This window comes from Hemiscyllium ocellatum, chromosome 5 (assembly GCF_020745735.1).
Source record: "Hemiscyllium ocellatum isolate sHemOce1 chromosome 5, sHemOce1.pat.X.cur, whole genome shotgun sequence".
Taxonomy (NCBI): Eukaryota; Metazoa; Chordata; class Chondrichthyes; order Orectolobiformes; family Hemiscylliidae; genus Hemiscyllium; species Hemiscyllium ocellatum.
The window spans coordinates 53,555,741-53,570,109 of NC_083405.1; the positions used below are offsets into that span (position 1 = coordinate 53,555,741).

The following is a 14,369-nucleotide window of genomic DNA, read 5'->3' on the forward strand; positions in this document are numbered from 1 at the left end:
GATGGTAAATCATTCATTAATTTGCTTACCTAGTAGTCTTCATGGAGAAAAGATTATGTCATGGTCACCCAAATAGATTGAATAAATGGTCATCGTCATGCGATCAGTGCAATAACAAGCATCTTAAAAAACATTCATACTAATTAAAAAACAAAAAGGGAATGATGTAATCAAATTAATGATGTCACCACTGAGATTTAATTTTCCCAATAAGGTTCTAACAAGATCCAGGTCCCTGCGGAAAAACACAACCTCACAAGTGACTGAGTTAATCTGTGCCAAATATTCTCGTAACACTGCACTATCTGGGTCTTTGAACTCATGCTATAAAATCATTGCCACTACTTAACCATCAACATTTCTAAGAGAAATGAAGATACCACCAAAGTATTAAGTGCATGCATTCAAAACTATATAAACATGGCATTCATCACTAAAATAGTGAGATGTTTCGACCGTTGGATAACTCATCTTGCAAGCTCATAATACAACTGGAAAAAGTGGGTGAAGCATACAGCAATCAGTTGACAAAATATAACATGTGACTTGTGAAAATGAGTCTGAAGAAGGCTTCTTACTACAAAACATCGTCCTTCAAACAAAAGCATTCATGTGCATTTGCACATTTTCCTATTCTTTTTAGAATCATGGCTTTGGTTATATATGTTGTCATTTATTTGCTCTGAAGACTAGGCTTGCACTTACCCTTGAGGGTTCTTCCCTTTCACCACTGTCTTTAATAAACATTCGTTCTATTTCTTGATTTATGCCTTCAACACTGTTCTGGACCCGTGAAATTGCGGATTTTGAAAGGGTAATGTTTAATGCCGGACCAGGGATAAACCTTGTAGCAGAGGCCTATCAAGATGAAAAACAATTTGAAAAATACTTAACAATATTAGCATGAACATTCACACAGCAATAATGGTACATTCCTACAAGCTGGAGGATAAAAAGCTGACGATGTGTATATCACAAAAAAAAATACTAATGAAGCAGAGTGTCTAGAATAAAGTTTGAAACATCTTTCTTCAATATTCACTCCATCCCACTTGCAATAAAGAACAACATTGCATTATCTTTCTCAAATTATTCATTGTGGCTGAATGCTGATCTTTGAGATTCGTATACATGTATATGCAGATATTCTTGCACTATAGTATTCTGCAGTCAGTCCTTTTAAATAACATTCAGCATTTAGACATTTCCTTGTGAAACTGATAACCTCACATTTTCTCATTGTGCTCCATCTGCCAAATTTGCCACACTATTATCTGCACCACCAACATCATGAGCTCTTGTCTTATGCAACAATCTTTTAGTGGCACCTGACTGAATGGCTTTTGGACATTCAACAAATACCACGTCGACTGGTTCCCCCATCTACCCTGCTTATATGCTCCGCATTTCCCCTTCTGTAAATTATATTGATTTTAAAGGTAATTTTTTTTTTTTAAAAATTGCCCCGCTCCTGTCTCCTTTCTTTTTGAAATATGGTGTGACATTCAGTTTTCCCACCCGAGTGAGATATTTGCAAAATCTGGGGATTGTCAGAAGAATGATATTGATCCATCCACTATCGCTGCAGCCACTTTAAGACTTCAGGATGCAGGCCATGATATCCACAAGATCTGTGAGCATTTAGTCCCATTCCTATTAACAGTACATGCCCTAATTAACATGATTGTTTTAAGTTCCTACCTCTTGCCTTTTTATTTTCTACTGTTCTTGGATCGATTGAAAACATATAGGAAATACTTGCTGAAAGACTGCCAATTCTTTGTATCTCATCAATTCACTGGATACTACTCCTGAACAAAGGAGAGTGCAAGGTGAGAATTACAAGATCAGGAAACTTGCCATTTGGGTTTTTTTCAAAAGTCCTACCAAATGTTGTTAGGATCTAACCTGTTTGTGTTTCTTGGTTACAGCTCACCAGATAGATGGATTGACTGGCTGCTGAGGGGATAGACAGGAATAGACAGCAGCTCCTGGGGTGAGAAGGGTGAGGAAGGTTGGAGTCCAAACTCAGGAAGATTTAAGACACTATTTGGAGATTGGAATTTTATCCATTCTTGGAATGTGATTGTCACTGGCTAGGTCAATTTATAATATTCATCCCTCATTTTCCCGAAGAAGGTGGTGGTGGTTAGTTGTCTTCTTGAATTGCTGTAGTCCCTGTGATGTGGGACATCCACAGTGCCTTTAGAGAGAGTTCCATGAGCTTGACTCACTAACAGTGGAAGAATAGAACTATAGCTCCAAGTCAGGAATAATCTATGGATTGTGGGGGGTGGATGTACAAGAGAAAGGGAGAAAGAAGAGTCTGAAGTCTCGTACTAGGCAATTGGCCATGTGCGATACCCTCAGCCCTATACTGTGTCTAACCAGAAGCGGGCAGATTGGGGTTGGAAGGTGTATTGCTAACATTAACTTCCTTGAAGTTTAAATATTTCAACTCTACATGTCACCAACTTGGCTCTTTTTGAATCAGAATAGTTTTGACTACTTAGTTTAAGATATTCTGACAAGGTTGCCAGGAGCTATCAGTGATCAATCATACAATAATGACACGGATGGAGGCTTATCTCTTAAAATCATTCCTGGCAATAAACTTGAAATTTAGTGCACATCAAAGAATCTTTAACATTAACAACACGGATTGCAGGCACTTCTACCAATTGTTCTGAGCATTTAATTAGGTCCCTAGAAGTATGTTAGAAAGCAAATGGTTAATTGCATTGTCATCTGTGTTAGAAACTGAAATCGTACAGTGGAGAAAAACTGCACTAAGATTTAGTAAAAATTGAAAATGCTGGAGAAACTCAGCAGATCTGGCAGTATCTATAGAGAGGAAAATACATAGCTGATGTTTCAAGTCCAACGACTCTTCTTTGGAGCAGTTTCTCTCACCACAGATGTTGCCAGACATTGAGTTTCTCCAGCACTCTTTGCTTTTATTTCAGATTTCCAGTACCAATATTAGTTGTATTTGAGTGAACTAAGGTCTAACTCCAAATGAGGCTGACACGGAATCTTTCATGTTGATAAACTTGTTACCATGGAGAAAGTTAGCATTTTGAATTGAATATGACTGTTTTGAAAATAAAAATATAAAATGTGCTTCTCTCTCCACAGATGCTGTAGGACTTACTGAGTATTTCCTGCTTACAATACTATAAAGCTCTAATATAGCTGACCAAAGTTAACATCTGTATGACTGAGTCTATCTGAGCAGAGCAAATTGTGTTTATTGAAAATTACTTGAAATACTATGTTGAAGAAACAGATGGGAAATGTGATCATACACTTGAAGGACTGCAGCAGCATTTTTCCATTACATGCAAACAATCACACTGGTCAGAACTTTTAAATGTAATACTAGAATACTAACTTGCTACACCTTTTTCTTTGGATATCTTCGAATCAAACTGAGGAAGAGTTATTTGCAAGAAATAAGATCACTCTGCTTCCATCTTGCCTTGTGCTACCTCCCTCCAAGCCTCCAAAAGCATTGAAAAACATCTCTTCAAATATACTTTTTACATATAATCCCAACTAATTTCATGTTTGGATTTGCTTTTTGCAAAAAGCAAGAAATTTGTGGCAATAGCAGAAAATCCAAAGATTTCCTTGGTCTTTTAATCTGCTTATCCTTGCACTGAAGTTGGTTGCGAAACTAGGTACTTAAACACAAAAAAGCTTGAGGAATAGGAGGAATAAGTGACAGTAACAAGGGAATTGGGTCATTATCTAAAGAAAGCTTTGTAGAGTTACAGGTATAAAAAGCAGAGGAGTAGCACTGGGTGAGTTCCTCTTGCAGAAATTGGCATAAAAGCAATGAGCCAAATGACCTCCTTATGTGTGGTAATAATTATATGATTCTATTTTCCTCCTCCAGCTTGGTCCACCATTCAAAAATGATCATGGATGATCTTTGACATCAACCCCACTTTTCTGCCTGTTCCACACATTCCTCAATTTCCAGAGCCTCAACCACATTCAATAATCATTCTCAACCCTCTAAGTTCACCTCCAATGATTCACACTGAGTAAATACAGTTACAATCTCAATCCAAACGATTGGGCCCATAACATACAGCTGTGTCTGCATATTCCAATGATCCCAGGGAGGGGAACAAATCTCTTTGTGACTACCCAGCTTTTTAATGCAGTCACAGAAAATGGGTGTCACTGGCTAGCATTTATTGGCCATTTCTAATTGCCGATCCCTGATTTCCCTCAAGAAAATAGCAATGAGTTGACTGCTTGAACTGCTGCAGTCCTTGGGGATGTAGGATCACCCACAGTAATGATAGGGAGGGAGTTTCAGAGTTTTCACCCAGCAACACTGAAGAAAGACAATATACTCCAAGTCAGGATAGCAAGTGGCTTTGAGGGAAACTTGCAGTTGATGTTGTTTCCATGCATCTGCAGCCTCCTTTTTGATAGTAGAGGTGGGAGGCTTGGAAAGCATTGCCTAAGGAGCATTGGTGAGTGGGTGCAATGCGCCTTGTCGATGATATACATTGCAACTCCTGTTCATTAGTGATGGAGGTACTGAAAAGTTAAAGGTGTTGGATGGAATGCCTATCAATTAGACTATGTTGTCATTGATGGCAATATAGTTTCCTGAGAGTTGTTGGAGCTGTACTCATTCAAGTCCGTAGAGAGATTAATCTATCTCTCTCCTAATTTGTGCTGAGTAGATGGTGAACAGGCTTCAAACAGTCAGGATGCAAGTTCCTTGCCATTGAATTCTCAGTTTGTGATCTGCTCTGGTAATCACAGTATGTATATGGCTTGTCACTTCAGTTCTTAGTTAATGATAGCCCCTGAGTTATTAATAGTGGAGGATTCAGTGATGGTGAATGTTAACAAACAAAGATTGGATTCTCTCTTGATGGAAATGGTCAATGTCTGGCTTTGTAAGGTACAAATGTTAATTGCCACTTATCAGTCCAAGGCACAATGTTGTTCAGGTCTTACTGTATTTGGATACAGACTGCTTCAGTATCTGAGGAATCACAATGATGCAAAACATCATGTGGTCATCAGTGGTTATTGCCATTCTGACTTTAGGATGGAGTGGATGTCATCGATGAAGCAGTTGAAGATGATTGGGTTTAGGATGCTGCCTTAAGAACACCTGCAGTGATGTCCTGCTGCTAAAATGATTGACTTCCAACAATTATATCTATCTCCCTTTGTACTATGTATGACTGCAATCAGCAGACAGTAAACCCTTCCCTGATTCCAAATAATTGTAGTTTTAGTAGGGATCCTTGATGTAAAATGTAGTCTTGATGTCAATGGCAGTCATCCCTTACTTCCCTTTTGGAATTCAGCTCTTTTGTCCATGTTGGTACCATTGAGGTCAGAAACTAAGTGAGCCTGTGGAGCTCAAACTGAGCATCAGTGAACAGGTTATTGGTGAATAATTGCCAATAGATAACACTGTTGACATCACCTTAGTGATGACAAAGTTGACTGATAGGGCAGTAATTGGCCCACTTGGATTTGTCCTGCTTTTTGTACATAGGTCGGACCTGGGCACTTTGTTCACATATCACAACTGTTTTGTAAAAGTTTAGATGGGGCTACAGCTAGTTCTGGGACATAAGCCTTCAATTCAGAATGTTGGCAGGACCCATAGCCCTTGCAGTATCCAGCACCTTCAGCCATATCTTGACACACAGTGTATCGAGTTGCTTGAAGGCTGGTATTAGATGTCGGGAACCTCAGGAGGAGGCAGAGATGGTTTGTACACTTGACATTCCTACCTAACAGAGGCTGTAAATGCGCCAGCCTCACCTTTTGCACTTCTGTGCCAGGCTGCCTTATCATTGAGGATAAGTAATTTGTAGAGTCTCCTCCTTCAGTGAATTATTTGATTGTCCACCACCATTCACAACCAATGTGACAAGACTTCAAAGCTTAAGTCAGATTTGTTTATCACTTAGCTGCATTTATCATTTGTTGCTTATGCTATTTATCAAACTAGTAGTCATGTGTTATAGCTTCATGAGGATGACACCTCATGTTTAGGTATGTCCGGTGTTGCTCCTGTACTGTCCATTGAACCAAGTCCCTGGTTTGAGGTAGAGTCGAAAATATGCCAGGTCATGAGGCAACAGATTGCGGTTGAATACAATTTGGCTATTGCTAACAGTCAACAGTGCCTCATGGATGCAGAGCTGAGTTGCTAGATTTGGTCAAAATCCATTTCATTTGGCATGGTGATGATGCTACACATCACAAAGAAGGGCAGAAGGTGGTAATTAGAAAGTGGTTTATTTGTCCATGTTCAAACTCTTACAATGGGTCTGAAGTCAAATATATGACTCCCAGTGCAACCCCTTCCTGACTCTGCTGCCATCTCTGGTAAGTTTGTATTCCCATAGGACAGGACATACGCAAGGACATCAATGGGAATGGTGGTGTTTGGGACATTGTCTGTCAAGTGTCATTTCACATGAACTTCAGGTCCAGATTATGTCAGGCTATTGCTTGACTAGACTGTGGGAGAGCTCTCTAGACTTCTCTCTCCAAAGCACTCTAAGCCCCAAGATACAAGAGAGAAGATTTTGCAGGATCGACAGGGCTGCTTGTGGTTCATCTAATGGTGTTCCTTTTGCCAGACTCTGCAGCAGCTAAATACAACAGAGTGATTTACTGGGTTACTTTAGACAGCGTTTAGACATTAACCAGTTGCTGTGGATCTGGAAGCTAGACCAGATGAGGATGATATGTTTTACTTCTCTAAAGGATATCTGAATCAAATGGGTTTTACAAGAATTGGTTTCATTAGACTGGCTTTTAATTCCAGATATATTAATTGACTTCAACTTTCATCATGTCTTCATTGTGGGACTCATACTAATGTCCACCAAAGCAGTAGTCTGGGTCTCTGGATCACAGTCCAGTGACACTACTACCTCATCACTTCCTCTTGCTGTAGCTAATGCATCCTGAGCTTCATTATTGGCAATGACTTTGATATCTATCATCGAATCAACTGTTTCTGTTTCAGGTATTTCCAATCTTGATTCTTTCATTGCAAATTTAAACTTGAAAGTTGATCTTTGCCTTATTCATTCTGAAAGACCTTTTTTTTTGAGTAGCCCTGCAGTCACTTGCTCATCCTTTGTTCTAGCAATGAGTGTGATCTCATGAGCATACCTGATATTCTATATACAATAAGCCTCAAATGACACTGTTACTATACCTTTCTGGTTAATTTTTCTTGCACCAACATATCATCTTCTCTCAGCTTCAAACAGGAAGGGTGACAGAACACACTGCACTCCAGTGACCACTAAACCTTTGTGGGCAGCACTTTCATTTCAAAGATGAACCCAAGCACTATTTCTTCACTGCTAACAGGATAATCTTTTAGGCTGATAAATCTTCACTGAACCTTTCAATGGCTCTGATATCTTTCCAACACAGTGGTGCAGAATTGTGTGCAATGCATTAGCTTAGTTGTTTTGATGCCTTTAATTTTAAGGCACTTGTCAGGTAAATTGCCTTCGGTTTTCTCGATCTTTAAGTTCCAAAACAAAAAGCAAATCACACTGTCGCAATGCTTGTGGCAGAAAGGACGATTATTTGTCCATTGTTAAGCATGCATTTGTTTAGATGCTGACAGCTAGTCAACAGTTGAGTCTTTATGCACTGATAAAAGAAGGCTTCCTATTTACTGAAGCATGGAATGCTGCAACACAAGGATTGGGGGGACAAGCTGAGGCATGTCGATGCCATCCAATGTCAAACTAACAAATTTATCAGAACCTTTTGTACAAGTTACAGGGTCTTGTTCATTTCCTTTTGCAAATTTCGATATGTGATGTTGTTTCAGCTGATACTAACCTCGCAATACTATCTAGTTCTTTAAAAAGAATGAGTGAATTAAAGAGATTCTGCACTATATATATTTTAAAGTCATAAATTTCCTTACACATGCATGTGCAATATGTAGCTAGAACTTAAGAAAATCCTGAACCAGGACTTCCATGTCCCTTTTTTACTTCAGATTTCTGAACTTTCCATTTAAAAAATAGTTTATGCTTCTATACTTTCTACCAAAATGTATAATCTCACACATTGTATGCCATCTGCCACTTGTTTTCCCACTCATTTAGATTAGACACTTAGTGTGGAAACAGCCCCTTCGGCCCAACAAGTCCACACCAACCCGCAACCCATCCCTCTACATTTACCCCTTCACCTAACACTACAGGCAATTTAGCAAGGCCAATTCACCTAATCTGCACATTTTTGGATTGTGGGAAGACACCGGAGCACCCGGAGGAAACCCACGCAGACACGGGGAGAAGGTGCAAACTCCACACAGAGTCGCCTGAGGCGGGAATTGAACCCAGGTCTCTGGCGCTGTGAGGCAGCAGTGCGAACTACTGTGCCACCATGCCACCCTAGTGAAAGTCCTTCTGTAGCCTCCCTTCTTCCTCAACACTAACATTCCCTCGCCTATCTTTGTGTCATCTACAAATGTAGTGACATGCCTGCAGTTCCTTCATCCCGATCGTTAACTTATCATGTGAATAGTTGTGGTCCTAATACTAACCCCTGCAGAACTCCACTTGTCACGAGCTGCCATCCTGAAAAAGACTCCTTTCTCCCTACTCTCTGCCTTCTGTCAGTCAGCCAATCTCCTCTCATTCTTCGAAACTCTCACAAATATGAGCTCAGTTTGCTTAATCTGTCTTCACAGAATATTCACACCAACATGGGAAGAGGTTTGGAAGAACAAACAAAGATTCTTTATTCACTCTCCCTCTGTAATAGCTATTTATCGACAAATACACACATTATAGAAGGTGGTTAGAAAATAGGAGTTCTCACAACGGAAACTATTATTAGGACAAAAGCAATAGATATTTTTCTAAGGCCTATTTGATAGTTAATTAAAAAAAATCAAGGGTGCAGCGAGTGGAATTAGATAAGTGTCATATGGATACAGCAGTGCAGATTAAATAGGTTGTACAGCTCACTTCTATTCTGTAACTGAGTTACAGATAATTTGCTTGTGAATGGTAGTTTGGAAAAATGCAGTAACACACTGCTTTATAGATGATCAATAAAAGCTTAGGCAACACTTACAAGAAACAAAAGTAGACAATTGGAAGATGGTGATTTTAATGCATTAGAATCTGCTGGACATTGGTTTCTATTTCCACTTGAGAGTTGGGTTGAATGGGTAATTTCAAAATGTATCAATCAAGTGCTGCATGTCTCTTCTGAGCTTGTTACCCGCCCCCCCCACCATCCTCCAACAGATTCTTGTATAAATGTAGCCAGATTTGTCCTGATGACTCCACGTGCATTTTGTAAGAGAAAGCTGCTAAATTTGGGCAAGTTGACTTGACTGCCCAATGATAAAGGAATTGTAGCTTGCAAAACCTAAGAAGCTTAAATTTGATAACAACTATAAATGGGAACAACAACTGCAATTCACCGTTATCCATAGGGCTGTTAAGGTGCAGTAGTAGTGTCCCTACTTCAGAGCTAGATACTCGGGTTCAAGTCCCATTTGCTTCAGAGGGATGTCATAACATCTCTGAACAGGTTAATTAAAAAATATCTTTATCATTACCACATCCATTAATTGTATGCAAGCAACATTCCAGCTGAGGGCCCTTGTGGTATAGTGGTAGGGTCATGACCTCTGGGCCAGAAGATCCAGGTTCAAGTTCCACTTACGTCAGGTATATGTAATAACACACTTGAACAGGTTTATTTAGGAAATTAGAGCCAAATCCAGCTTCATACTCTTTAATAAATTGAATGAGTCTAATACTCATCGGGAATAAACAAGCCTCTGATTGATTGGAAGAATCTGAATGGGTCCAATATTTAGAGCCATCTCACTTAAAGCTAGCTTCTATTGCTGACAACTAACTAACACCATTTAAAGAGTAATGCATTGCTACTCCAAAGATGTGTAACATCATCTTTGAACAGTTTGGTTAAAAAAAAACTAAGTGGCAAATCTTAGTGGTTTGGTGCAAAAGAAAGACTGAAGACAGAAGATCTTCGGGAAACAGAACAGGTCTGTGTCCAATTAACCAGTGTTGTAAACTGGCAGCCCAAAGGAGAATGGATGAAAGGCACCACTGGTATTAAGTATTATTTTCTTTGAACTTACAATTAAACACCCATTGAACCCTTGTTCACTTTCCACTGGTGGCTCTAGATTGTACTGATGGCACATTCTGCGGGCTTTCAACCATAGTATTGACTTCCAAACTGCATCATATTCGGACACCGTTCCCTCTTACAAGACAGGTTTGTGTACAATTGGCAGCAGAACTTAATTGGACGGGGTCAGGTGCACCTTCACATCCTAAACCCTATAGAGGAGATGATGCCGGTCATCACAAGGACACCTATTTCCGAGGATGTGACTAGCAGCAGGGCTGAAACCACTGAAGATGATGGCATCACACTATTCTTTCATTATTGTTGCCTCTCATTCCGCACACTTCAGATTTTAAAGCTAGATGATGCAAGTACGTTCCTCCTTCTCTCCCTTCTCCACACTACAATCTTACTTCGTACATTTCTCCTTCAGCTACCCAAATACATCCTGACAAGGCAAGGCAACAACAAGAATACATTATCACTCAATTTCCTGCTTGTAGCTGAGCTCAGACACTCATACAAGTCCAATTTTAGAGAGTAGATAGGATTTGTATGTGACAGACACCAGCCATGAGTGACATGCATCAAGGCTGGGGCAATGATAGAGCAGGCACCAGTATGCTCAAGAATAAGGTTGCTCATCAGTCCTTCTTCAATTGGCTGTGATGAGGACTTTAGAGGACTAGCCTACAGAGGAATGCTGATAGATATGTACAATGAAGAAGGGCTTGGTAAATTGGGAAGTTAGCAACATTCAGTAAAGGATATGCAGGCATCCGACAGTAGTTTGACACAGGGCTTTGGACAGAACTTGAAGCCCATTCTTTCAACCGTGGACATGATGGCCAATTATGTTCACACATTTATCCATCCAATAGCGATGCAGTGTGTTTCCATTGCAGCACAAGCAGTCTTCCTCAAACATCTGGGTGCTGCAGTAGAAACTAGACTGCAATCTATTGCCTTGATAACAGGTGCTTGCCAAGGGGCTTGCACAGTCTCATTGCAGAACAGCAGTCTTTCTTCCAAACGAATATTCGGATTCCGGAGGTGACACCCCACAATGTGGCATGTGTATCATGGAATCCAACATGCTTTTCCCTCCCCTCTTATTTTTTCTCTCTCTCTCTCTCTTAGCAAAGCTGCATTTACTCTTTCATTACTCCAGTTCTGTATCCTTGCTGAACCAGACAACTGTTGCCCATGTAACAATAGTCCAATGATCAGTTAGACTTTCTACTACTACTAGAGTATCAATCACCAAGGCCATCTGCAGGCAGCCCCATTGAAAATCAGCAACATTTCATCAGTTATGTTACAGACACTGGAATAGAATTGCATAGGACAAGCAAAGGCACTAAGAAAACAAGTACAAAGGGAATAAATGTGGGTAATTTTCTGAAATTTGTATATATTTCAGAATTATTCATTTTATTACTTTGGTAGGGAACATGCATTTTTGAAATCAATGTGATAGTCATGACAGCGTTGTGGAGAATTATGCAAAGGGAACTAAAGCAATGTGAAACATGCAAGAAACCCAACAACCTTGATATCTGATCTGCTAAGTCCTGCCAAACTCCTCATGAGCAGTTCAAGCAGCAAAGGTTGTGCTGTCATACTGGAAGTATGGATTTCATTATATATATAGATATATATGTTGTGTCCATGTGCATAGGTTGCACACCAGGAAATCATTTGCCACATTTTCTATGGATAGCTCCTGTTGCTCAGTGGCTTCCACATGTTTACCATGGTAGTGCAAGTGTAACTGGGTAACAGAATAAAGGCATTAGGATAGCTGCCAGAATATCTGGAACTGGCCTGCATGATTTGCTATGGTCACACTAAGATTCAAAGATTTATTTGAACTTTAATTGTAAGATCTAAGTCAACTTTAATTCAGGCTCGAGTTTGTGAGAACCACCCTAAAAGTTTACTGATCTTGAAGTATGGATTTCATTATATATATAGATATATATCTGTTGCCTTGAAATAGATCCATCCAAATACAAAGCTTTACAGAATATATTACATTTACGTAACAAGTACATAAGAAATAACACTTCATAAGACCAGCAACTTTTCAGTCAATCCTCTCTGGGATGCCAGTTGGCTTCACTGAATAACTGAGCATGGGTCTCCTGTTCTGTTGACTGAAAATCATTTTTGGCCTATCTTCTTGTATCTGAACCACTAAGAATTATAACCTATTTATTATCCCTTGGTAGCTACTACCTCCTGAGCACAATCAGAGACATCCTGATCTCTACTTGGTATGAATAGTTCACGGTTAATCTTGGATTGGTCTACCCAATTCTTGTTTTGTTTCTTTAACAATGATGGTCATCTTCACAACATAATTCTTACTGCCTCCTTGGTCATCCTTTGACATGTCAATCACCGTATAGGATCATCCCTTTCATAATACCTTGTACCTTTCAACTTACCAACTCCATAGACCTTACCAAGATAATGTAGGACCAATGAAGAATGTGTGTGTCTGCTTAGAATATCCTTCCAGTGACTAACTATAATCCCAAATGTCCCAATTGATACATCTAAATCTCTAAAAATCTAACAATATCATTTGAATAAAAGAACTATGTGAGACTCTATAATACTGTAGTCTAAAACAAATTCACTGGTTATTTCTCAAAGAGCATAAAGACTAGACCTATTATGCACTTTATTACAAACCTAAACAATTCTAAAACACATATACAGGTATGTATTCTAGTCAGCAGCAGCTTATTTCAGAGAGTGAATTAGGCACAGAAAAGGAGAAACGGATTTTCATCTAGTCCGATATGTCTTCCTGAGATGAGGGCCTGGAATTCAGTTGCAGTTGCCCATTAATACCTCTAAATTAATGGTGTTCAATTTAATGCTGCATTCTCCTATTGACAAAAATACAGATTGCTAGAGGTTAATTGCATACATTTCTATTTCAAGACAACAGATATAAATTGATGCAATGTCAACAGAAGTTGTACATATTAATAATGAGTAATGACTAATGTTAAAAGCTATGTCAAGTATTGACTATACCACATGGTATTGGACTATCTTTAGAAGTTCGAGTACATTGAACTAGGAGTGCCACTTCGTTCATAGTTTGATTGTTTTGAATATCATTGCTACTGGAAAGCAGCATTATGAAGAATTGGAGCAACACTAACCTGCCCTCTTCTAACCTTTGGAATTAGCCATAATTTAATCATGCAGCTCCATTGTTTAACTGGCTGATGATGAGGTCGATATCAAGGAGGATCTCCAGGAGGTGAAGAGCCAGCAAGCCACACTCTTTGCCTCTGAGGCCTCCAAAATAATCTTGCAGTCTAGAGATCGCTCCATGGATGAGTGCTCATGTTCTTCTTCCAGAATGTACACATGGAGAGGTTTGTGCTCAGCAATTTGGAGGAAGAAGATTGCTCTGTAACATCACCTCGGCCTGACATACTGAGGATCAGCAAATCCTCTTATGCCAGTCTGTGACATAAAGCCCACAGACAGCGTGGTCCCCCAATCATTCCTGTCCTCTATCATGGAGGTCTTACATAACAGCACACGGGACAGAATGGACCATCTGTTATCTCTAGATGAGCTGAAGCGCCTCAAGTCCTTAGAAAAGAATAAAACTGCCAGAGGAAACAGCTTACCAGCAAGTTGTATTCAGCTCTGTGGGACTTGACTGGCCAGGACCTGCTGGCCGTGTATGACAGTATGATTCTGTCAGGTAGCATGTGTGAATCCTCATCTACAAGCAGAAGGGGGACAGGGAGATAATTTGGAATTGGCAACCAGTCTCATTGGTGACCAAAATCCTGTCTAAGGTCGTCGTCATCTGGATCAGGTCTGCTCTGGGATCAGTGATTCACCCTGGGCAAACCTATGCTGTACCAGGCAGAACAACCTACGAGAGCCTCGCGTTCCACAGAGATATGATTGCCTACATGCAGAATGGAGGGGTGGATACCTGCCTCATCAGCCTGGAACAGAAGACGACTTTTGACAGGACATCCCATACCTACATGTAGGACATACTCTCCAAAATGGGCTCAGGGGAGGAAATCTGCAATTGGATTCATCTGCTCTACACCAACATCATTAGTGCACTCTCAATCAATGGATGGGAATCAGAAAGTTTCCCGATCAGATCCAGAGTCAGGCAGGACTGCCTTCTCCAACCTGCCTTGCTTTTG

The 14,369-nt window shown here is 39.9% G+C and overlaps 1 protein-coding gene across 2 annotated transcripts in view; it reads right to left on the bottom strand.

Annotated features, from left to right (window-relative positions):
* LOC132816031 (glucocorticoid-induced transcript 1 protein-like) overlaps positions 1–14,369 on the bottom strand; it is a 229,094-nt gene that overhangs the window by 67,098 nt on the left and 147,627 nt on the right. The window contains exon 5 of one of the 2 annotated variants that reach the window (XM_060825443.1): positions 706–858. The exons of the other annotated variant lie outside the window; for it this stretch is intronic. Coding sequence (XP_060681426.1) covers positions 706–858 — 153 coding nt within the window. The remainder of the gene's footprint in view (positions 1–705; positions 859–14,369) is intronic. 2 annotated transcript variants of the gene reach the window in all.